Here is a 23,317-nt window from a genome sequence, read left to right as displayed (position 1 = left end):
AATGGTGGGACTTTCGTTATCTTTCGTTAATTACAGTGTTTTGGTTCATTGAGTGAAGATTCCGCTGGGTGGGATCTTGCACCTTTGACAGACTAAATGTAATTACACTCTCACGCCTGCAAGGCATCGATAGAGTGCAGTGATGTTGTGCTTGTATACTTGTTAACATGTATTAAATGTTATTTGCAGAAGGTAGTTCTATAACGAATCAGGTACGTACTGGCGCTCATGTGCAAATACACTGATCAGGTTTAGACACCAAGGTTTAGTTGTGTTTCCAGTTTGGGATTCGTGAATCAGTTGACATTCACTCTTAGTTCCAGCCACATACTGTGATTTTTTTTTTCATTAGTCATTCAGATGCTTCCTCTATGAATGAAATGATCTTATGACACCATAGTGCCCTTTCTGTGATTTAAAAAAAAAAAAAACAACTATCCTTTTTGGCCTTATATTTAAATCCCTATGCAATTAATGTTTTATATCTGCATTTTCAAAGAAGACAGATGATATGTAAACAACTCGCCCATGTAGCACCTATTGCTTTTCCAGTCAAAAAACCAAGAAAACTAAGAATTTTTTACTGTGATCGATATTCACTGTCCCAATTCACAACATACTGGAGCCGTGCTATAATGTGAACTCTTACCATCCTGGGCCCCTCGCAGCCATCAGAGGAGTGGTATCACTCTGCCTCTCCTGGAACACTGTGCTGTGGTCTGGACCGCCAGTTACAGGGAGCCATGGTGACATTCGCCTGTCTTGGCTTTGCAACACAATTTAGAGAGCAGGGGTGGTCACTTGAGTTTTGTTTGTCTAACCTAAATTATGAGGTATTGGTTTTGAAACTCCCTGACAGCTTATAGAGGAGAGGTAGAGGTCACATAGCCTGGCATCGAGGCATTACCTCCAGCAGCCCTCTTAATTGTTGCCTGAGCATACAAATGGACCCCACTTTGGGGCCCATTGGCCATAGTATTGTGCCTAATCAATGTACTAGGGTTATTTCCCTATTCCATAAACTAAGTGTTCATAACAAGACAATTGTAGACTAGTAACATTTGATGCTTTTAAATGTTTGCTTCTTTTTAAACTAAAACTCAGAACTGAATTTTGACGTGAATTTTTAAATAAAAGAAAAAACTTTGAGCTTGATGCGTGAACTGTTTGTTAATAAAACCACAACATAAGCCAGGCACTTGTAGCTCACACCTATAATCTTGGCCAGCTAGGGCACAAAAGTCTGTAAGACTCTCCTCCAATTAACCACCAGAACAGAAGAGCTGTGGCTCAAAGTGGTAGAGCTAGCTCAGAGACAGCGCCCAGGCCCTGAGTTCAAGCCCCACCACTGACAAAAAAAAAAGACAATCCTGTCTCAAAATAAGTAGTATAAAAAAGGACTGGGGGTATCACTCAGCAATACAGTACCTACCTCACAAGTGAGAAGCCTCGAGTTCAAACTCCAGTGCTGTCAGAAATTAAATAAGAAATAAAGGAAATGGAAACCAGTATTGGGGGCAGCAGAGGACTCTTGATAGGTTTAGATTTGGGTATTTTGAGCTAATGTCTCTGGACTGGCTCTGAACTCACACCCCTCCTGCATCCATCTCCCAAGTACCCTACTGCCCCCAGTTTATTTTGCCTTTGCCTAAAAAAAAAAAAAAACAAAAAAAACAAAAAAAAACAAAACTACTGGCAACTTGTCTTTTCCTCTTTTAGATAAAACAGTATTTCAAAATTTATTAAACTATCAACTATTTTTAGTATACTACGTCTTAGGAATTGAGTGTAATTCTTAAAGTGTCCCAGACATTCTTTGTGCCTGCTTATTTTGGCCCATTTAGAATGTAGGCATTCCTATTTGGAATCACTTCACCGTTATTTACAGCTACATAAACTGCACAGCTAGTGAAGGGGTGTGTCCTACCCAGTCCTTTCTTAGGGTTCTTCTGGTAGGTGCTGCCCTCCACTGTCAGGGAAGAATCAGGACCCCGGTGAAGACTTGCAACACTCAACCAAGTTAACCCGAGACAGCATCCAAACAAAACCATGACAGTCATAAGATCTGATCATGTATTGTTTTACAAACAGCCAGCCATCCAATCAAAAGTCAGAGTGTAAATGAGTATCATGGACTTGATGTGAGGAAAATTGACTGCCACATCATTGAGATCGTTGTTTTTATTTAGCAAATAGTTTGACATTTGGCTCTGGGTAGAAATTAATTTAGGTTGTCTTTTCTTCCATCTGTTTTTCATCAGACTCAGTATAATGTCTAATGCGTTCCTAACCAACCAGCTAGTCAAGGGATTCACTGTAGTTCTTAATCCCTTTACACAAGAGCATAGAATTGCGTGGAGCAGATTACCCCGTGGAACATGCTGGGCCACGCTGAGTCAGTTTAAGGCCTTAGGAGAAAAAATAAGAACAATTAGTTTTGTAACTCAGAGGCAGTGTGCTTGCTTAGCAGGTACAATGTCCTGGGTTCAATCCCCAGTACCGTTAAAAGAAAAACAAAACAAAACTGAGTTCCAGGCTGCTGGTCTAACCTAAACGTTACAGACTTACCTGTCTTTGCTATTCTAGTGCCTTTCTTAAATCTTTCTCCATCCATCCTGTTCTTCCTCCTTCTCCATCCCTTCCCCTCTTCTTCCTTCCCTCCCCAATATGCGTTTATAAACATATACAATAATATAAATCAGCAATATATACAAAATATACACATTTAAAAGGCTTATATACATAGGTATACCTATATAAATATGTCTGTGTACATTTGAGTACGAATGTGAGAATTTTAAGTTAGGTTTGCCTAGATATAATGCTTTTTTTTCCCCTCAGATTTAGCACATTTACAGCAACTACCAAGTTGATGTTTGGTGGACAGCGCCCTCTTGTGATTAAAACTGGATCTTCACAGAACGTTTGACAAAGGGGCTACATATAAAACTGTACCTTCATAGAATTAGAAGTTTCTTGATATCAGAAAATCTGCCCCATACTTCAGTAAGTCAGTATAATCAGCTTGGCTGTATTGGTTCTTTCTTTAAATCTTCAGAGGTGTCCACTTGACTTTGTAATTGCGTGTGTCCTTGGTGCTTTTTGATTATTTTTTCCTAAAGCATATTTTATTTGATTAGAGCAGCTATTAAGTTACTTTTCTATTGAGATATAATTCATATACTACGAAATACACCCATTTCATTTAGACAACTTGTTTCGTAGTTATTGTGCCAGCACTGGGTCTTGAATTCAAGCCTTCGTGCTGTCTTGGTTTCAGCTGCTCAAACGCGATCTCTTGAGCCATGCCTCAGTTCTTGCTTTTTATTGGGTATTTGGAAATTAGAGTCTCATCTCTGTCTATTAAGAGTCAACTTCAAACTCTGATTCTCAGATCTCAGCCTCCTGTGTAGCCCACAGGGGCCAAGGTAAATGACGTCCAATATTATCATCCTCCAGTGTGACACATAGTTCTCTTAAAATCTGAACAAGGTTCACAGGACATTGGCCTTTCCTTTGGAAATGGCATACTGAGATCCTCATCTGCCTGGAGGATGATCCGGTAAGATTTCCACTCATTGTAGTACTTACGCACCACTCCAGACTGGCCTAGGTAAAACTAAAGGCCTGCTTTGTGAGGTAGGAAATTTGTGTGCCCCACCAGCCAAGAGGACAGCAGGTTCTAGTCCTCCAGGTTTTCTCGCTCTCCAGCAGTCAGCTCATGAAGAGCAGCTTTTCTTCTGGACCAAATCTCTCTTCACTCTGCTTTGGAAGTGCTTGGTTTCCAATGGTTTCTTTATTATTTTTCCCCTTCTCATTCTTATTTTTATTATTTTTTTGCCAGTCATGGGACTTAAACTCAGGACCTGGGCACTGTCCTTGAGATTGCTCTACCACTTGAGCCACAGCACCACTTCTGGCCTTGTATGTGGTACTGAGGAATGGAACCTAGGGCTTTGTGCATGCTAGACGAGCACTCTACCACTAGGCCAAGTCCCAGCCCTCATTCCTCTTTTAAATTTTTCCCTTACCAGTGAGCCAGGAACACAGCTTCCATTTCACATCCTCTCTAATTTTGTGGCTTGGAATTGGTGAATAGATCACTCTGCCTGCCTGGAGCTCCAGCCCCTAGAGGAGGGAAGAAGCTTTTCCCTGAGGCCTGTCCCTCAGGCTCCTGTTGGTTAGTGCTCATCTCTCCTTGACCAGAGAAAAGGTTTTTCCCTCTAAAAACCAGTCCCTTATCACCTTTGCATCTTTAACTAAAGAACTGGGAGCTACCAAGAGTTTTAGCTCCTCCCTTTCCCATTCTATGACCATAGAAACCGTCGTCACTGGGTCAGCTCTGAGGCTAATATTTAGCCCTAATCATTTTTTTTCTCCTCCAAGACTTGAAAAAAAAATATGGCAGGCCAAGAATCTGGCCTAGTGGTAGAGTCTTGCCTAGTATGCCCGAAGACCTGGGTTCAATTCCTTGGTACAATATACAAAGAAAAAGCTGGAAGTGGTGCTGTGGCTCAAGTGGTAGGGCTCTATCCTTGAGAAAGCCCAAGTGCTCAGGCCCTGATTTCAAAGCCCAGGGCTGGCAATGTGTGTGTGTGTGTGTGTGTAATATAGTGTTGACGTTTATCAGAGGCCACTGACTTGGGCTCAGTTTCTGCACTGGATCTCACAGACCAAAATGGAGTCACTCATGCCAGCATCAAATGCCAGCACACTTGGTATCCACTTCCTTGTTGAGAAAGGAGGCCTTCTCTTGGTGTCCTCACATGGCCTATTTTATAAGAACCTTCATCCCATTCTGCACAGTCCTTATGACCTAATCACCTCCCCAAAGGCTTCACCTCCTGAAACTATCACCTTCCAGGTCACAATGTCATCACAGGAATTTGAGGTGATAGCAGAAGCTAAGCCCCAGCTCCTGAAGTAGGAACAGCGTGTGGGTAACTAGAGCTTGACTTCCAACAGTGGAAGAATGGGTTTGGTTCTAACATTTATACTAGGTACTTTGATCCACTTTCCCCGACATCGTCCTCATCTCCCTTCAAGGCCCCCCCCCCCCAATAATATTCCATTTAGGCTCATGTGTTCCTGTTCGTATGTACAGACCTACATTCTGAGGATGGGGCCTTTGTCTTTGAGGGTTTAGCTTATCAGCAAATGATCCATCCATTTTAATGAAAAGCAGTGGAGATGCCATTTCACTGGCCTTCGTGGCGGCACAGTCCACTGTGTACATACATATACCACGTTTTCTTGATCCATCTGTCGACGGGCAATTAGGCCGGCTCACGTATTGGTGAAACAGGGGTCGTTGTAGTTTCAATTTATTTTTGGCCAACCCTGGGTCTTGAACTCCCGGCCCGGCACTGTCCCTGGGCTCTCTCAAGGCCCCCGGGTCCGCCGCCGCGGGAGCTGGAAGCGCAGGCTGTTTTCTGGTCTGTTGACCGGCGTGTGCCGTGCATCCTTCGCTTCTCTTCAATTTCATTGTCAGCGCCGGTCCTGGGCCTCAGAGCGCGGCCTCTCCGGGTCGCTCGGCCGCTCTGCCCGAGGCTGGGGCGGGGGGGGGGGACGGGAGCCACCGGGCCGCGCGCGCCTGCTGTGGTGAAGTGGACTCGGCCGCCCCGGCGGGCTTCGGACCGCGGCCCTCGGCTCTCCGCTTGCCGGGTGGGTCGGGGGGCCGGGGCTGGCCCGGCGCCCGGGACTCACGTACGCGCGGAGGCTGCGCGCTCGGCCCGCCGCGCCCTCCTCCCGGCCACGGCGGCACACGCGTGCGCGGCCCGGCCGAGGCCTCCGGATCCGGGCAGCGCCGGGCCCGGGGAGAGTGGCCGCCAAGTCCCGACGGCGGAAGCCGGACCCGCCAAACGTGGCGGGCCGGGCCGGGGCGCGGCGGCGCCGAGAAGGCGCGGGAGCCGGCGCTGACGTCACGCCCGGGCGACGCGCTGGGCCGCGTGGGCCGGCCCGGCCCGAGTCCCCGCCCACTCCCGCTCCGGAGCCCTCGGAGGGCCCGAGGAGGCGGGGTCGGGGGGGGGGAGAGAGAGAGCGAGGGGCGGGGTGGGCGCACGCGCACTGAGGACCCAGCCGGCGAGGTCGGCTGCAGTCTCGCGATGGTTGGGCGCCCGTGGCGTAGGTGGTTGTCCAGGGAGCTGGGAGATAGATGATTTCTGCGAGAGGGAGACGACGACGCGAGCGCGTTCCCCGCCGCGGCCCCGCGAGTGTCCGTCCCCCTTCCCGCAGCCCTCCGCCCTCCTCTCGGCCAGCCCGCCCTCCCTGACCTCCGTGACCCCGGTGGCCCCGCCCACCCTCTCGACGCGGTTCCCGCCGTGGGGTGAGCGCCGGCCGAGCCGCGAGTCCCGCGGAGCAGGCGGACCACGCCAGGGGCCGCCGGGCCGGGCCAGGCCCGTCGCGGATCGCGGGTCGCGGATCGCGGCGCGGGCGAGCTTCCGGGTGGGTCTCGCGCCCCCACCGGGCCGCGGCGACGTCGCCGCCCGGGCCTAGGCCGCCTGCATCGCCGCCGGCCCGGCCTCCCGGCTGCAGCGGGTGACGCAGACGGAACATCATGTCGTCCGCGGCCGAGCCTCCGCCGCCCCCGCCTCCCGAGAGCGCGCCGGCCGCCAGCGGCGGGACCACCGGCGGCAACAAAGGCGGCCCCGAAGGCGCGGCGGGCCCGGCGGCCGCCGCCGGGAGCCCCGCGGACGCCGAGATGGAGGTGAGCGCGGCTGGGGCTGCGGGAGAGGCCGCGGCGCCCCGCGGGCTCCGCTCGGCCCCGCGTCCGGGGGTTCGGACGCCGAGCCGTTCCCCGGCCTGCTGGGGACCCGTTGGGCCCCGGGAGATGCTTCCCCGGCGGGGCTCTCGCGCTCCACCCCGCGCCCCGGCGCAGGGCGCTCGGAGCGGGCGCCCGGCCTCTACGTCTTGGGGGTCTGGGGGTCCGAGCGCTTCTCTTCACCCGACGCCCTCGGATCGCTCCTCCCGTCCCTCCCTGACGCCCAGCGCCCCCCCCCCCCCGAATCGGGGTCCTAAGTGGATGCCGAAGTTGGAGCCGGGGTTGGAGAGGGAGGAGCCCCTGGGGGCCCCGGGGCGCCCCCGGCTGCTTCCTCCGGGTCGCTCGGCGGTGGGGACAGACAATGGCGAGCGCTGGGTGGCCCCGTGCGCGCGGGGGACGCTTGGCGGGGGATGATCGGACCTCAGGCCCCTCCCGCGCCCGGCCCCGGGAGCCCGGCGGCCTGACAGCCGCCTCGGGGCGGGGGTGGGTGGGGTGGGTGCGGTGGGTGGGCCCGCAGTGAGCGCGCGTCTGTCTGTCGGGACTTGGTGATCTTTTTTTTTTTTTTTTTTTTGAAGGAAATGGATGCCACTCTGCTCTCGAGCCCTTGGGTGACCAGGGCTGTGGGGGAGAGACGAAGAGGGGGCGCCGCCAGGCCGGTCTCCCCGGGTGTCTTCTTAGGCCTTGCTTCCAACTTGGATGCTTAGCCTTCGACCTGCTTTGAGGTTTTTCCTCCTCGGAAGGAAAAGTAATCACTGCTGTCAAAAGCGGCCTTTAGCGCAGAATTGACAGTTGGAGGACGTGGTAGGAAGGTTCTCCATTGCTGAGGCATTGATGCAATTCTCTGGGGAGCACCTGACGGGCTGAAGCAATAGTACCCGCCTTTGAAATACCTTCTAGTAAGGATAGATGCTCCGGGAACCTAGTGATGCTCAGAGGTATTTGACAGTGTCAGCCTTGGATAGTTATTTACTTACCGCCAGTCCTGGGGCTTGAACTCGGCGCCTGGGCACTGTCCCTGAGCTGCTTTTGCTCAGGGCTACCCTCCACCACTTGAGCCACAGAGCCAGTTTTCCCTTTATGTGATAGAGTTCAGGGCTCCAGGCATGCTCGGCAAGCACTCTACCACCAAGCCACATTCCCAGCCCCTCAGTTTTGGATTTAATGTATTCAGTGTTGCATTTTCTTGCCTTTGAAGGTATTAAATATAAATAGTTCTTTCCGATTATGTGGCTGTTTTGGATTATAGCTTTGTGATTTAAGGGGTCTGAAAAAAATCTGTGAAGTTGAAGGCAATTGTGTGTAAATGCAAAATTTCTTAAGAGCTTTTCCGAAGTCCAAGCCACATTCCCAGCCCCTCAGTTTTGGATTTAATGTATTCAGTGTTGCATTTTCTTGCCTTTGAAGGTATTAAATATAAATAGTTCTTTCCGATTATGTGGCTGTTTTGGATTATAGCTTTGTGATTTAAGGGGTCTGAAAAAAATCTGTGAAGTTGAAGGCAATTGTGTGTAAATGCAAAATTTCTTAAGAGCTTTTCCGAAGTCTGCAATTCAAATCTTGAATAACCTCTCCCTAGAGGCCTGTTTTAAATGTCAGAAAGGACAGAAATTTAAAGCTCAAGCAAAATACTGTGGCTTTGAGTTGCTGTTTCTAAAATTCAAAATAGATATTTGCCCGATGAGAAATAGAATCTGTGATAGAAGTCTGGCCTGGTGCTAAAAATGCCTCTCCCCCCCCCCCCCATATCTTGTCTTTGCTTGTGCTTTAAAAGTAGTTGCTTGGTAATCTCATTTAGTGAAAAATAACTTAGTATTTTTGCCTAGTTAGTGTAGGCATATCAATAATTTTATTTTTTCGAAATTCATTTGCAACTCTCAATTTTTCTCCCTTTTTTGGTGGATTTGTGACTCTTTTATAACAAATTTACCCTTTATTTTTTTTTATTTTCTTAATTCAGAATGACAGATTGGGCCGGGAGTTTGGCCTAGTGGTAGAGTGCTTGCCTAGCATGCACAAAGACCCGGGTTTGAGTCCTGGGTACCACATACATTGAAAAAAGCCGCAAGTAGTACTGTGGCTCAAGTAGTAGAGTGCTAGCCTTGAGAAAGCCCAAGGACACTGCCCAAGCCCTGAATTCAAGCCCCAGGACTGGCCAAAAACAAAATAAAACAAAACCTGAGATTTACTAAAAACTAGATTTGAGCACACATGCACAATATATCTGATCATCTTAATGGTTTGCAGTTGGGAAAAAAAGATTTTAATATGCCTTTTTCTTGTTTGAAAATAGAACTTAAGGTGATTCTTTGCAACATCAGAATAAATTGAGCATATATGAAATTTTTAATAATAGAGCTGATTTTAGCAGAAGTAGTGCTTTTTCCAATGTATTGTGTTAATTTTTTCCTCTTAGATCCGCACTAAGTAAGGAGAGAAATCCCATTTCTTGTTCAGTTTTTGACAATGTTCAGCCTATTCACACATTCATTCTCACTTCTCACTATCAATGACACGGGTAGATAGGCACACTATATGCCAGCCACACTAAGCTAAACCATGGAAGAACTAATGACTGCTGCTGGATGGAACTTCTATTCACCTAGAAAGGGCATATCTGTTGTATTTCAGAAAGAACTTTGTAAAGTGGGTGAGATGATTGGCTTTGTCACTTTTTACCTCTTGATAACAGAGTTTATGATGAGCCCAACAGTCCCTGGGGCTTACAAGTCCTAGCTATGAAGTTCAACATGGAATTAGATCATTTGAACATTGAGCAGACCCTGCTCCTCAGGTTTTTAATCATTTCTTCCTTGGCAATAAGCACATCATTGTACATGATTAAAAAGATACATTTTGTTAGCTTTTTAAATTTTTTAATGAATGAGTGGAACTTTAGTGTCTGTTGCCAAGTTTTGTTGTTTGTGGCATTTGAATGTCAGGATGAATGCATATACATGGATAACATTTACTGACAGATGAGGCTGAGATCTGATGATTAGGGTTTGAAGCCAAGCCAGGCAGAAAAGTTCGTGAGACCCTATCTCCAGTTAATCCCCCCCCCCCACAAAAAAAGCAGAATTGGAGCTGTGGCTCAAGTAATAGAGCCCCAGTCTTGAGCCCAGAAGCTCCAGGATGGCACACAGGCCCTGAGTTCCAGAGCCAGGATTAGCACACATGCAAAAATGATAAGGTGCATTACTAATATCGGAATCAAGTGATAGTATTTGAGGGCTGGGAGCGTGGCCTCGTAGTAGTGCAAAGCCTAGCATACACAAAGCCGTGGGTTCCACTCCACAGAACTTCATGCACAGAAAAAGCTGGAAGTGATGCTGTGACTCAGTGGTAGAGTCATAGCTTTGAGAAGGAGAGCTCAAGGACAGTGCCCAGGCCCTGAGATCAAGTGTCAGGACTGGTGTAAAAAAATACAAAAAGACACTTGATTTACATGCTAGACCTTATGTAGTAATCTGGATGGTGAAAGTGACTAATGCCCTTCCGTGTGTACATTTGTATACCAGCACAGTGGGTCTAGGCACTGTTAGACAAGATGCAGATTCGTTCATAGGATTTATGCTGAAAGACATTTAGGATAATGTTGATGATTACATTTTCTCTTAATCTTGGCAACAGTTGTACAGGTTCCGTAATTGAGGTAGATGTGTTGTTATCCTTGCAGTTTTTAGTCATTTCTCACCAGGTTTCCTGTCTGGTTAGGCCTTTAAATATCCAGGGAGGTTGAGGCTGCAATCACATTATTTAGAATGTATTTTGGACAGAAATTTTGAATCATTCCATCCTTTTTCCTTCCTACCAGGAAATATTTGATGACGCATCACCTGGAAAGCAGAAAGAAATTCAAGAACCAGATCCTACTTATGAAGAGAAAATGGTATGTTACAGACATCTGAGCTAGGTACAGGTGGCTCATGTCTATGAGGCTAAGATCTGAGGATCAAGATGCAAAGCCAACCCAAGCACAAAAAGACAATAAGACTCTTTTTTTCATATAATTTTTATTGTAGTTAATAGAAGGGTTGCATTATATTCACCAGATAGAAGGTTCATTACTTCACAAACATTGATACCCTTTCTCATGTCTTGGTCCCCATTTCCCTCCCCCACCCCTCATCTTGTTTTCCTCCCTTCCCAATCCTATTTCAAATAACCAGAGAAACATACATACAATATAACAGATAACAAGGTAAAATACTGTAACCATATGAGATAACCAAGGGACAGCAAAAGAGATGAGAGATAACATAGTACATTAAGGACAACAATCACTCATTATATGGCTTTTGTTTCTATATTCTGGAAGTCCTTTCATTTAGCATCATACCATATGGCCTTATGTATCTAGATTTTGCTCTGTTGTAAATCTCTGCTAGGAGAGCCCAAGGTTTCTACTGATTATGACAAATGAGGGAAACCATTGAGCCTATGTTCCTTTGAGTCTGGCTTACTTCACTTAATATGATTTTTTCTAAGTCATTCCATATCCTTACAAATGAGACGATGTCATTCTTTCTGACAGCAGCATAGAATTCCATTGTGTATAAATACCACATCTTGTTGATCCAGTCATCAACTGAGGGGCATCTGGGTTGGTTCCATATCTTTGCTATGGTAAATAGTACTGCAGTGAACATCGTTGTGCTAGTGGATTTAGTATGTCCTTGTTTCTGGACGAGTGGGTAAATGCCAAGCAGTAGAATTGCTGCGTCATAGGGGAGCTCTATGTTTAGTCTTTTGAAGAACTGCCACACTGCTTTCCAAAGAGGTTGAACGAGTTTACACTCCCACCAACAGTGTAGTAGTGATCCCTCCTGGCCACATCCCCTCCAGCATCTGTTGTTATTAGATTTCTTGATCATGGCCCTTCTAACTGGAGTGAGGTGGAATCTTAGAGTGGTTTTGATTTGCATTTCTTTTATGGCCAGAGATGTTGAGCATTTCTTCATGTGTCTATAGGCCATTCTTATTTCGTCTTCAGAGAAGAAGACCATGAGACTCTTATCTCCAATTAACCACCAAAAACCAGAAGTGGCACTGTAGCTCAAGTGGTAGAGCACTAGCCTTGAGCTGAAAAGCTCAGGGACAAGGCCCAGGCCCAGAGTTCAAGCCCATGACTGACCAAAAAAACAAACAAACAAAAAAAACACTTCTTAGATTAAATGTAGAAAACATCTCTGTCAGTGTTGATAGAGCATAGCTATCTAAAATATGTATAACTCAGAATATTATTATTTCTCTTATTTGTATATGGCAAATAGAAATAATATGTGAATTTATAAAATGTGATATAATTATATAATTTTATTGTAAAATCGAGAAATGAGGTGAAAGGTCTGGAAATGTGGTTTAGTGGTAGAGTGCTTACTTCCCACGCACAAAGCCCTGGGTTCAATTCCTCAGTACTATATAAACAGAAAAGGCCAGAAGTGGTGCTGTGGCTTAAGTCATAGAGTGCTAGTCTTGAACAAAAGAAGTTCAAGTACAGGGCCCAGGCCTTGAGTTCAAGCCCCAGAACTGCCACCTCCCCCACTCCAAAAAACAAACAAACCAAGTGAGCTAAAGAATTGAGTAGTATTACATAGTGCTGGCTTTAAGGAGTAAGTGGTGTGCGCCTTGTCCACAGCATTCTTTCCTTTGTCTTGTTGAGGTGCTGGAGAACCACACTCCTACATGGTAGGCAGGTGATTTGTGAGCTATGGTCCCATCCTGTGAATAGATCTTTACTCCTTACACACCCAAATTATACCCCATTCCTTATAACAGTAATGTGACATTGAATATTTCCTATGTAACAGACTCTGTTGGGAGTACCTTATATGGATTAAACTCTTTTTAAAAAAGAGTTAAAGTGTGCTAGGTACTGGTGGCTCTCACCTATAGTCCTAGCTACTTAGGAGGCTGAGATCTGGGTATTGTGGTTTACCAGCCTGCACTAGTCTGTGAGACTTTTTGTCTCTGGTTAACCCTGAAAAAGCCAGGAGTGGAGCTGTGGCTCAAGTGGTAAGGGCCACAGCATGGGGGGAAGGGGATTACAATGTGTTCATTAATAATGTTACATAATATATTGCTAAAAGTAAGAACAGCGGGTATATAATCTTCCTGTTTTCAACACTTCTAACACTCACCGACAGGGTAGCTCTTTACACCCATATTTTGGGATGTGCTTTTACCTTTCCTTCACTTCAAAATCAATAAACAGCTTCAAAATTTTAGAATTGTGATATAGATGTATGTTTTATGTACACATGTAAGTGTACATACAAAGATGATATATGTAATACATATGCAATACAATTTAAAGTACAAATGATTGTATACAGGATTTCTTTTTTTTATAATTTTTTATTGTGATTAATAGAAGGGTTACATTATATTCACCAGATGGACGGTGCATTACTTCATAGACCTTGATACCCTTTCTCATGACATGGTCCCCATTTCCCTTCCCCCCTTCCCCCCACTTATCATGATTTCCCCTCTTCCCTATCCAATTTCAAATAACCAATTAAGCACATATAAAATATATCAGATAACAAAGTGAAATATTATAACAATATGAGATAACCAAAGGATGGCAAAAGAGATGAGAGATAACATAGTACATTAAGGACAACAGTCACTCGTTATATGGCTTTTGTTTCCTTATATACAGGATTTCTTTTACATACCTTTTTAAATACTTTTACAGGCTTCTTTAAATACCCTTTCTTACAGTCAAACTTAAAAGAAAATCATTTGCAGCTCTGTTTTTTTAGTATGAACATTACTTCAAAGTGATTATAGTTTGAAAGTAAATCTAGTTCATTCTCTACTGCAAGTGGTGGCTGAGGTTCTAAGTCTCTTGGAATCATTTGGTACATGACAAAACAGGGAAATGTATTCTCTTGTCAGCTGCCCTTGGCTCATACGCCTGATTGGTGCTTTTTTATGACCTCAGTGATGTCATGAATATCCAAATGGCCTTTGGTAGAAAAGGGCTCCCCACTCCCACTCTGTAATTTAGATTCCGACATGCTCTTCTAGCAAATCTAATCTGAGGCACAAGTTTAAGTTCATTCTTGAGCTTACTTGTGTTGGATTTATTTACCACTCCTCAGAAGTCTTTACTTTCCTTAAGAGGCCTTTTCTCCCTCTTTGATGATATCCTTTTTACTTCATCCTTCCTTGTTAAATTCCGAACATTTCTTTTTTTTTTTTTTGCCAGTCCTGGGCTTGAGCTCAGGGCCTGAGCACTGTCCTTGGACTTTCTCAAGGCTAAAGCTCTACCACTTGAGCCTCAGCACCACTTCCGGCTTTTTTCTATGTATGTGGTACCGAGGAATCGAACCCGGGTCTTCATGCATGCTAGGCAAGCACTTTAACCACTAGGCCAAACTCCCGGCCCCAATTCCGAACATTTCTTCTGGACAGTTTGAGTTGTTCAAGCTTTCACTTGATGAAGCTTTCAAATCCTTCGTCTCTAGCCTAGATGCCTTCTCTCAATATTTTTATTGGCTTGTTGAATATTTATATTTTAATCTCTGGGTACCTCACACTTGAAATATCCAAAGCTGACTTCATAATCTTCACATCACATATCTCCTAGCTGTTAACTAGTGAATACAGCTACTACTTGTTCACTCGATGGATAGAAGTTCCCTTTAATATATACCTAAGATGTCTATGCCAGTACTTCATACTTCTTAGTGATACTGGGTTTTGAACTAACTCTTGGAAAACAAATGCTTCTATTTCCAGCTAATTGGTTAATTGGAGATAAGAATCTCAGAGGTCTGGCTTCAAACTTTGATCTTTTGATCCTCAAATCTTTACTCCTCCTGAGCAGCTAGACTTTACTACCACTCATGTGGTACTTCATTATCCTTTTTTTGTTACGGGGGTCCTGGAGCTTGAATTCAGGTCCTGGGTGCAGTCCCTGAGCTTTTTTGCTCAATGCTCCAGCACTCTACCACTTGAGCTACTGCTCAACTTCTGGGGTTTTTTTGGGACACTTATTTGGAAATAGGAGTCTCAGACCTTGCCCGAGCTGGCTTTTGAGCCCTCATATCTTGGCTAGGATTAGTCATGACCCAGCCATGCCCACAGCTCAATGTCTTAAAGCTATCTCATTGGTACTGATAAAGGGTAATTTACATAAAGTTTTTGGTTTGTAATTTACTGAATTTTGGCCAGTAAACACAGTCATTTATACGCCATAATATTACAGTTTTTGTTATCTCAAAGTTTGCTTCTGCCCCTTTGCTGTCATTCCTGTTCCCAGGCTGTGTCAGTTAGCATTTCATATGCAATTAGTAAAGTCCTATAGCATACATTAGAATTTGGTGCCTATCATTTGGCAGTGTGCTTTTGAGCCTCGGTTATGTTGCAGATTTTAATTGCTTGTTTTTTGTTTGTTTGGTTTTTTTTTAATCTAAGGTCATCACGTAGGGGCAAGTTGAATTTGGTTTCTGAAGTTTTGACGAAATGTGTATTAACTTTTTTTGTTGTTGCAGCAAACCGACCGAGCAAACCGATTTGAGTATTTATTAAAGCAGACAGAGTTGTTTGCACATTTCATTCAGCCTGCTGCTCAGAAGACTCCAACCTCCCCTTTAAAGATGAAACCTGGGCGTCCACGAATAAAGAAGGATGAGAAGCAGAACTTGCTCTCAGTTGGCGAGTGAGTAACAGTGTACACTTCGTAAATCATCCAAATTAAGTTTGGGTTATTCTCATTAAAAGTTAAAAGGTATTGTAGTTTGCCCTGCCTAGAATGGCATAGTGTAGCTGTAAGTGTACAGGTATTTCAAATAGGTATAATGTCTTGTATAACATTAGATGCTTTCTGCATCTTAATGAGTATATTGAACATGGGATTCAGATGCTGTGCCGTTCCTTAGAGAAATTACAAATGCAGAAGTTAAGTGTCTTATTCTGCATCTCTTAAAAGTAGGTGGAATAATCAGGCTTGAACGTGGCTCTGACTCAGATGTATGTTCTAGTCTCCCAAATCACAAATATACATTAAAGGTGGTACTTTGAAGTCTAGTCTGGTGTGCTGGTATCATGATATCTTACACCACAGCAGTTTTGCACCTCTTAGTTTTACAACCATATTATGAGAGAGATTTTATAAAAATATTAAAGTTTGCTCCCAGTTTATTAGAATAAAAATTTGAGTAGATATTTGCTCTCAGTTTCATAGAGTTAGAGTCAGAAGAGTACAAGAAGTAATACGGAGACACATTCTGATTAGACCATGCGTGACAAGCTGGAGACCTTACAGAGAAGATCTGAAGAAAGCTCTGTTCTCTGCAAGGGAATGGTCCTCCGGTATCCATTAAAATGCTGTGGATGCCAGGCACAGTGGCTCATGCCTGTAATCCTAGTTACTCAGGAGGCTGAAATCTGAGGAGTAAGGTTCAAAGCTAGCCCGGGCACAAAAGGACCTGAGACTCTTATCTCCAATTAATTACTAGAAGACCTGAGACTCTTCAGGAAGTGGGGCTTGGCTCAAGGGTAGGTAGCCTTGAGCTGAATCGCTCAGGGACAGCACCCAAGCTAAGTTCAAGCCCCATGACCCACAAAATAAATAAATAGGTTCAGATGGTACCTCTTAGCTCAGCGGAAAAGGCAAGATTCACATTGGTTGATTTTGTTTTCGTTTTTCTAGCTATCGACACCGTAGGACAGAGCAAGAGGAAGATGAAGAACTATTAACAGAAAGCTCCAAAGCAACCAACGTGTGCACCCGATTTGAAGATTCTCCCTCGTGTATGTTAAATATGTCAATACTGTCTTTGGATATTTGTCTTGGCTGTCACTTACCAAGGGAAATTAGTAATCTCATACATTTGTATTGCTCATGAATAAGCTTCTTGATTGATGGGTACCTGGAGATAAGACTCTTGGGCTTTCTTTCTCTGAACCGGGATTCTCAGATCTCATCTTCCTGAGAAGCTAGAATTATAGGCGTGATGTATCAGTACCCAGCCAGGTCCAGCTTTTTGCCAGTGAGTTGGAGACTAGTATCTCTCCAGTTGGTCCCCTCAAGCCATTGTGTCTGCCTTCCTGTCCTGCCCATCACTATTCCTCATGACAACCTGGAAATTACATGGCTCACTTAGTACAGAATTTCTGAAAATGGAAGATGTGATAGTTCATGTTTTAAAAATCTGCATTATGTGTTTTCTTTTGTTCTTAGATGTCAAATGGGGTAAACTAAGAGATTATCAGGTCCGAGGATTGAATTGGCTCATTTCTTTGTATGAGAATGGCATCAATGGTATCCTTGCGGATGAAATGGTATGTGTTCAATAGTTTACAGCCATATTTTGTAAAGATGCTATTTATATTAAGTTTTTAGAAGATTCACGGTTTTGTAAATTACAATCTAGGGCTGCTAACTAATTTTCCTTCAAACTACTATGGACAGATTGCTCTACTTTCCTAGTGAGAGCTTCACTTGTGAAGAATTGTTTATGAGAGTAAGGTTCTTTTCTTTACATGTTTACATAGTTATATGAAGGGGTTTCAATTCATTTCATGTGTACAGTACATCTTTTTTTATGTGTGTTGGTCCTGGGACTTGAACTCAGGGTTAGATCTTATCATAGCTTTTATACTCAAGTTTAGTAGCCACAGCTCCCTTTTGACTTTTTTCATGGTTAATTGAATGTGAGAGTCTCTTAGACTTTCCTGCCCAGTCTGGCTTCAAGCTGTTACCTTCTGATCTCAGCCTCCTACGTAGCTACAATTATAGACCTGGCATGTGCAGTGCCTGTTGATCAGTCTTAACCCTTCAGTCAGAGAAAAGACTTTAAAAGAACACATTTTCAGTGTTTTGGATTAGGCTGCCAGGCTGGTTTTGAATAGCAGTCCTCAGAGCTCAGCCTTCTGAGTGTCCAGGATTACAGACCTGAGTCACCAATATGTGGTGGTGCCCAGTATTGTAGCACAAAACTTGAGCATCTCTCTTTTGTGTCTGTATATAAAAAGTGGGCCATAAGGGTATCAATGTATGTGAATTAATGCACCTTCTATCTGGCAAATATCATGTAACCCTTTTATTAATTACAATAAAAATAAAAATTTTAAAAAAAGGTGGGCCATACTGTGTATCACCTATAAATGTTAATATTTTCCAGGTAACATGCACTTCTGCTTCATAAAACATAATCTCTTTGTCTGCTACTTCCTAGTTAATTAATTAAGGTGGAAAAGGGTTCCTTATGTCTCCAGTGGTAAGGCACTTGGTAGTTTGGATGAAGTATGCATTGTAATTCTGGGTCTGCTGGGCTCTTTGGGATCGGCTTGCTTTTCTTGACCTTTTGTGATAGTCACAGACGTGTGAGGATTGGGTGACAAAGCATCTGACATTTTTCCTGTCTGTCAGCTTCATGACATATGTTAGCTGCTATGTAAACACAACATTTCTTTTAAATGTCTACTTAGTGTTTATGGAGGCATTAATACAAAATAGTTTTTGTGTCTTTCTTTGCTTCATGTATGTGTTGAATTTTTTTAGGGTCTGGGAAAGACTCTTCAAACAATTTCTCTTCTTGGATACATGAAACACTATAGAAACATTCCTGGTCCTCATATGGTTTTGGTTCCTAAGTCTACATTACACAACTGGATGAGTGAATTCAAGAGATGGGTACCGACGCTTAGATCTGTGTGTTTGATAGGAGATAAAGAACAAAGAGTAAGTTTGTAGTATTTCATTGTACTTTGGATATTAAAGGAATTTGAGTTGGGACTTGGGATGGGAGAATAGAAAAAAGGGAAACAATTTTCAACATTTATAAATGTAAGCTTTGGGAACTTATAAGTGTTTTTTGGGGGGAGAGTGACTATTTGTAAATAACAGCTAATACAAATCTGTAGGAATATCCTTTTCTTTGGAAAGGTTTGTATTAGAAGTATAATCTTGTTTTTTTAAAGTGCTTTCAGTGTGTGAAATACCTAGAACTGTCAGGAGCCAGATTTTGAGGTTAATTTGATGAGCTGTTAGGATACCAACCAAAATAAGTTAAAGCGTTGATTACTTGATAATTGTTTAAAAAAAAGACATAGAAGTAAACATTTAATATAGAGTGCAGACTTGGAATTATTCACAAGGTATTATAAATGACTTGTTTTCCCTTCATTTAGCTATCTGATGTGTCTATAATTTTTTTTCCTTTTTTTATTAAAGAATTTATTAACACTGATTTTTACATCAAATGACATGTTTAACAAACAAGTGTTCAAGAAGGGAATCTATATACAATCACTGGCACTTAGTTTTTAGAACATAATCAAAATTAGGCTAAGGGCTTATATATCATACACATTAATTTATGAAATAAAACATGTCTATAGAGTCATAGGTTTTTATGTCCATGTAATTACGTTTATATTTCCAATACCATGTCTATAGCATTGGGTACGCAAATATTGAGTCCTTGCTCTTGTATTGTTTGGATCTAATAGCCACATATTAAGGATACCTTGGCCCCTTTTGTTCCTTTGGTCTTGACTTGTCTCACTCAACATGATTTGCTCTAGATTCTTTTTTCCTTTTATAGATACTTAGAGGATTCTATCAAATTGCTTTTTAATGTGAAGTTCAATTGCCTAATCATTCTAAGATTACATATGTCAGCCACCAGCATCTGGGTGCTACAGAGTTTTGTTCTGGTTAACGTTTCTCTCACTCTCACTCTTGCTGTCTCTGTCTCACTCACTTGTTCTCTTTCTCTTTCTAACTGTTAATAAAGTTATTTTCATGGTAGCAGAGCTAGTTCTGAATCGTATGTAATATAGCTAAAATTATTTTCACTCCCTTTATGACTTTAATTACTTACAATGTCTTATTCCTGAGTGGTGAATCTTCTTTCTCTTGCTATGCAGGCTGCTTTTGTTAGGGACGTTTTATTACCAGGAGAATGGGATGTGTGTGTGACATCGTATGAGATGCTTATTAAGGAGAAGTCTGTGTTCAAAAAATTTAACTGGCGATACTTGGTTATAGATGAAGCTCACAGGATCAAAAATGAAAAATCTAAGGTAATGTGTTACTTCCCTGTGCGAAGTGTGCCTTTGTATCAGAGACTGACCCATATTCAAAATGTTCTCATAATTTGACTCTTTCAGCTGTCAGAAATAGTGCGGGAATTCAAGACCACAAATCGGCTGTTACTCACTGGAACACCTCTTCAGAACAACTTACATGAGCTGTGGTCGCTTCTGAATTTTTTGTTACCAGATGTGTTTAATTCAGCTGATGTAAGTATTCCTAATGGCTTTCTCTTTTGTTGAGTGATTTCTCTTGCTTTTTCTTCAGTGAAAAAAAAATTGGGGTTATAACTCTCAACGTTGAGTTTGCTAGACTAGTCTTCTGTCATTTGAACTTTGTTTCCAGGCCTTCTTGCTGTAGTGTTTTTTGTAGTTATTGTTGTTTTACATGATCTTGTGTTTTGGGTCAGGACTGGCCTGCACTGGACTCCTATTACCTCAGCCTCCTATATAGCTGTTTACTTAGGTGCTTATTTGCTATCTTTTTCCCTCACTGGCCTGTAACCCTGATCCTCCTGACCGGTTTCCTGTGTACCTGAACCACAGGTGTGCACCCATCTGACCTGATTCCATTTGCGGTTTTTTAATTTTATCTTATTTTTTTATTTAAATTTAATTTTTTTTTGTGGTGGTTGTTATAGTTGGATCTAGGGTTTGAACTTAAGAGTCTGGATGCTATCCCTGAGCTCGTAAGCTCAAGGCTCGCACTCTACCACTTAGAGCCACAGCACCTCATCGTTTTCTAGTGGTTAGCTGGAGATAAGAGTCTCACAGACTTTTGTGCCCGGGCTGGCTTTGAACCATAATCCTTAGATCTCAACCTCCTGAGCTAACATTACAGTCATGAGCCTACTGGCACTCAGTTTCCATTTGTTTTTATGGTAGAACTTAGTTTGCCTTATATTTCATTCATTTTTCATGATGAATTTGATGATGTAATCTGCGGATTTACTTTTCAGCCTCATTTACCTCATCATTTTCTCCATTGGCACAGTGGTTTCACTGGTCTTGTGTCTAAACTCTGTAAGTAAGGGTTTCAGGTAGACTACTTAGTTTTCTAGCAATTTTCAAGTGAATTGCTAATTTCAAAGCTTGTGTGGTTTTTGGGTTTTTTTTGTTTTTGTTTTTTTTTTTTGGCCAGCCCTGGGCTTGAGCACTGTCCTTGGACTTTCTCAACACTAGAGCTCTACCACTTGAGCCACAGCACCACTTCCGGATTTTTTCTATGTGGTACCGAGGAATCGAGCCCAGGTCTTCATGCATGCTAGGCAAGCACTCTACCACTAGGCCAAACTCCTGGCCCCTAAAGCTTGTGTTTTGAACTAACTCTTTCACATCTAAACACCAGACAGTATAGCCTTTACTTGATAGATTACTTGCCTGGTAAGATTTAGTAGCAGTACTTAATTATTAGTCACACCTAGCAACGTGTACTTTATATACCAAGAGTCTGTGGTATGAGTGATTGGATTTTGTTGGGTAAGAGTTCACTGTGAAACTTGGATTTCCTCACCTGGAGTGTATATAAAAAAAAACTGACAATTCTGTGTTAGTACATGCATAGAAGTAAGTTCTAGAAAGATAGTCACTTTGGTTTATTAAGGATCTTTTTTTTTTTTTTTTTTTTGGTGCCCGGCTGCTCGGATCTTCTTTAAAAAACAAATGTAGAGGGGCCGGGCCGGGAGTTTGGCCTAGTGGTAGAGTGCTTGCTTAGCATGCATGAAAACCCGGGTTCGATTCCTCAGTACCACATACATAGAAAAAAGCCAAAAATGGTGCTGAGGCTCAGGTGGTAGAGCTCTAGCCTTGAGAAAGTCCAAGGAGCTCAGGCCCTTAGCTCAAGCCCAGGACTGGTTAAAAAAAAAAGAATAGAGAAATTTGTGTTATAAAAAGATACTTAAGGTATGTACGTAAGTCCTACCTACTCCGAATGCTGAGATCTGAGGATTATGATTGGAGCTACTGGACAAGAGAGTTGGTGAGACTGTAATTTCTAGTTAACCACCTAAAAACTGAAGGTAGCCCTGTGGCTCAAGTGGTAGAATGACATCCTTGAGCTGAAGTGCCAGGTTCTGAATTCAAGGCCTAATACCAGTACATACACAAAGACGTTAGGTCAGATTGAAGTAAGAATAAAGAAAAAATTGTCTTGTTTGAAATTCTACCTAAATACTAATGAATGGACAATGTTCAAGAAACATTGTATTGAGGATTCTAATTATTCCTATTAAACTTGTTTTTAGACCCTTCATGATGAATTCATATCTATCACCTTTATTTATTTTGGGGGGAGGGTAGGAGGTCAGGAGTTGGTATTGTTCCTGACAACCACAATCCTCAGGTCTCAGCCTCTTGAATAGCTGAGGTTACAGGTGAGAGCCATTGGTACCAGTAAATACTTATGAGGTAATGATTACTATCTCTGACCTTAAGATTTTTTTTTGTTAATGTAGGACTTTGATTCCTGGTTTGATACCAACAACTGCCTTGGAGATCAGAAGCTAGTTGAGAGGCTTCATATGGTAAGTATTTTGGAGCCGTGTCAAAGTATATTCTGTTACTTTGGAAGGATGCAGAGATTTAAATGGGTCAGTAGTTTTCCTGTTAAGAAAAAAAGTGTTCAGGGCCAGGAGTTTGGCTTAGTGGTAGAGTGCTTGCCTAGCATGCATGAAGACCTGGGTTCAATTCCTCTGTCCCACATACATAGAAAAGAGCTAGAAGTGCTCAAGTGGTAGAGCTGTAGCCTTGAAAAAGTCTGAGGGCAGTGCTCAGGCCCTAAGCTCAAGCCCAGGACTGGCAAAAAAAAAATTAAAAATTAACCCTCAAGAAAAAAGGTGTTGATTACAGCATCAGATCAGGTTGCAATTTGCCACTTAACTGTTGGATTGTCAAGTGGGTACAGAAGCGATGTGTAGTGGTTTTAACTCCTAGAAACTGGGATGGATTTTAACTTGTCGGGAAAAATGTAATGGGAAAGTGGAAGAGTTACTCATAATTCCAGTGGCAGATAGGAAACAACTAATAAAAGAATTACTGGCTTGGGTCCATTCTGTAGATGTTTGTTAGGATAGACAGAAGTTCACACAAAACGGTTAGGAAAGAAATTTATCTTACCATCCTTGAGATATCCTTCTGGGGAAGATGAATCAGGACCTTGCCCAAGCACCTTATGTGAGGTCTTTTCATGGCCTACCACAGGGACTTCGGGGTCTATTGATATTTTGGTCTGGATAAGTCTTAGAGGATGGGGAGAAAAGGTTGTTGTCACCTACCCATTTCTGAAGCATTGTCAGTCTGTGTGCAAGTGACAAAGTCTAATTCTGAAACATACTTGAAGTATATCATTTTTAGTATTTTATGAGAGTAATATAATTGTGTTATTACTTTCTGGGTGTTCAGTAGTAAATCAGAAATTTGTAATGGAGAAGTCTTAAAAGTCACTTAATATTTAAGCAGAGACATTTCTTTTCCATGTATTTAACATAAAATTTTTAAGATTTT

General features: G+C 43.0%; 1 protein-coding gene and 1 long non-coding RNA gene across 3 annotated transcripts in view; one reads left to right on the top strand and one right to left on the bottom strand.

Moving 5' to 3' along the window:
* Window positions 1–2,169: 2,169 nt before the first annotated feature.
* On the bottom strand, window positions 2,170–5,865 carry LOC150047478 (uncharacterized). 2 transcript variants are annotated; one of them, XR_016539444.1, is made up of 4 exons: window positions 5,111–5,865; window positions 4,032–4,128; window positions 2,956–3,116; window positions 2,170–2,408 (listed from the first exon to the last, which is right to left on the bottom strand). It is a non-coding gene; the product is annotated as an uncharacterized LOC150047478 (long non-coding RNA). The 2 variants fall into 2 exon arrangements; XR_016539443.1 differs by lacking the exon at window positions 4,032–4,128 and having other exon boundaries at window positions 5,111–5,854.
* Window positions 5,866–6,381: 516 nt separating this feature from the next.
* Smarca5 (SNF2 related chromatin remodeling ATPase 5) overlaps window positions 6,382–23,317 on the top strand; it is a 31,408-nt gene continuing 14,472 nt past the window's right edge. The window contains exons 1-9 of the mRNA XM_090356898.1: window positions 6,382–6,706; window positions 10,575–10,649; window positions 15,268–15,434; window positions 16,428–16,528; window positions 16,959–17,059; window positions 18,282–18,461; window positions 19,652–19,807; window positions 19,895–20,026; window positions 22,270–22,338. Coding sequence (XP_090213024.1) covers window positions 6,557–6,706; window positions 10,575–10,649; window positions 15,268–15,434; window positions 16,428–16,528; window positions 16,959–17,059; window positions 18,282–18,461; window positions 19,652–19,807; window positions 19,895–20,026; window positions 22,270–22,338 — 1,131 coding nt within the window. The 5' untranslated portion in view covers window positions 6,382–6,556. The remainder of the gene's footprint in view (window positions 6,707–10,574; window positions 10,650–15,267; window positions 15,435–16,427; window positions 16,529–16,958; window positions 17,060–18,281; window positions 18,462–19,651; window positions 19,808–19,894; window positions 20,027–22,269; window positions 22,339–23,317) is intronic.

Source organism: Megascapheus bottae, chromosome 23 (assembly GCF_031878675.1).
Source record: "Megascapheus bottae isolate mThoBot1 chromosome 23, mThoBot2.hap1, whole genome shotgun sequence".
NCBI lineage: Eukaryota > Metazoa > Chordata > Mammalia > Rodentia > Geomyidae > Megascapheus > Megascapheus bottae.
The sequence above is the reverse complement of the archived record's forward strand: the minus strand, read 5'-3'. Positions and strand labels throughout refer to the sequence as shown.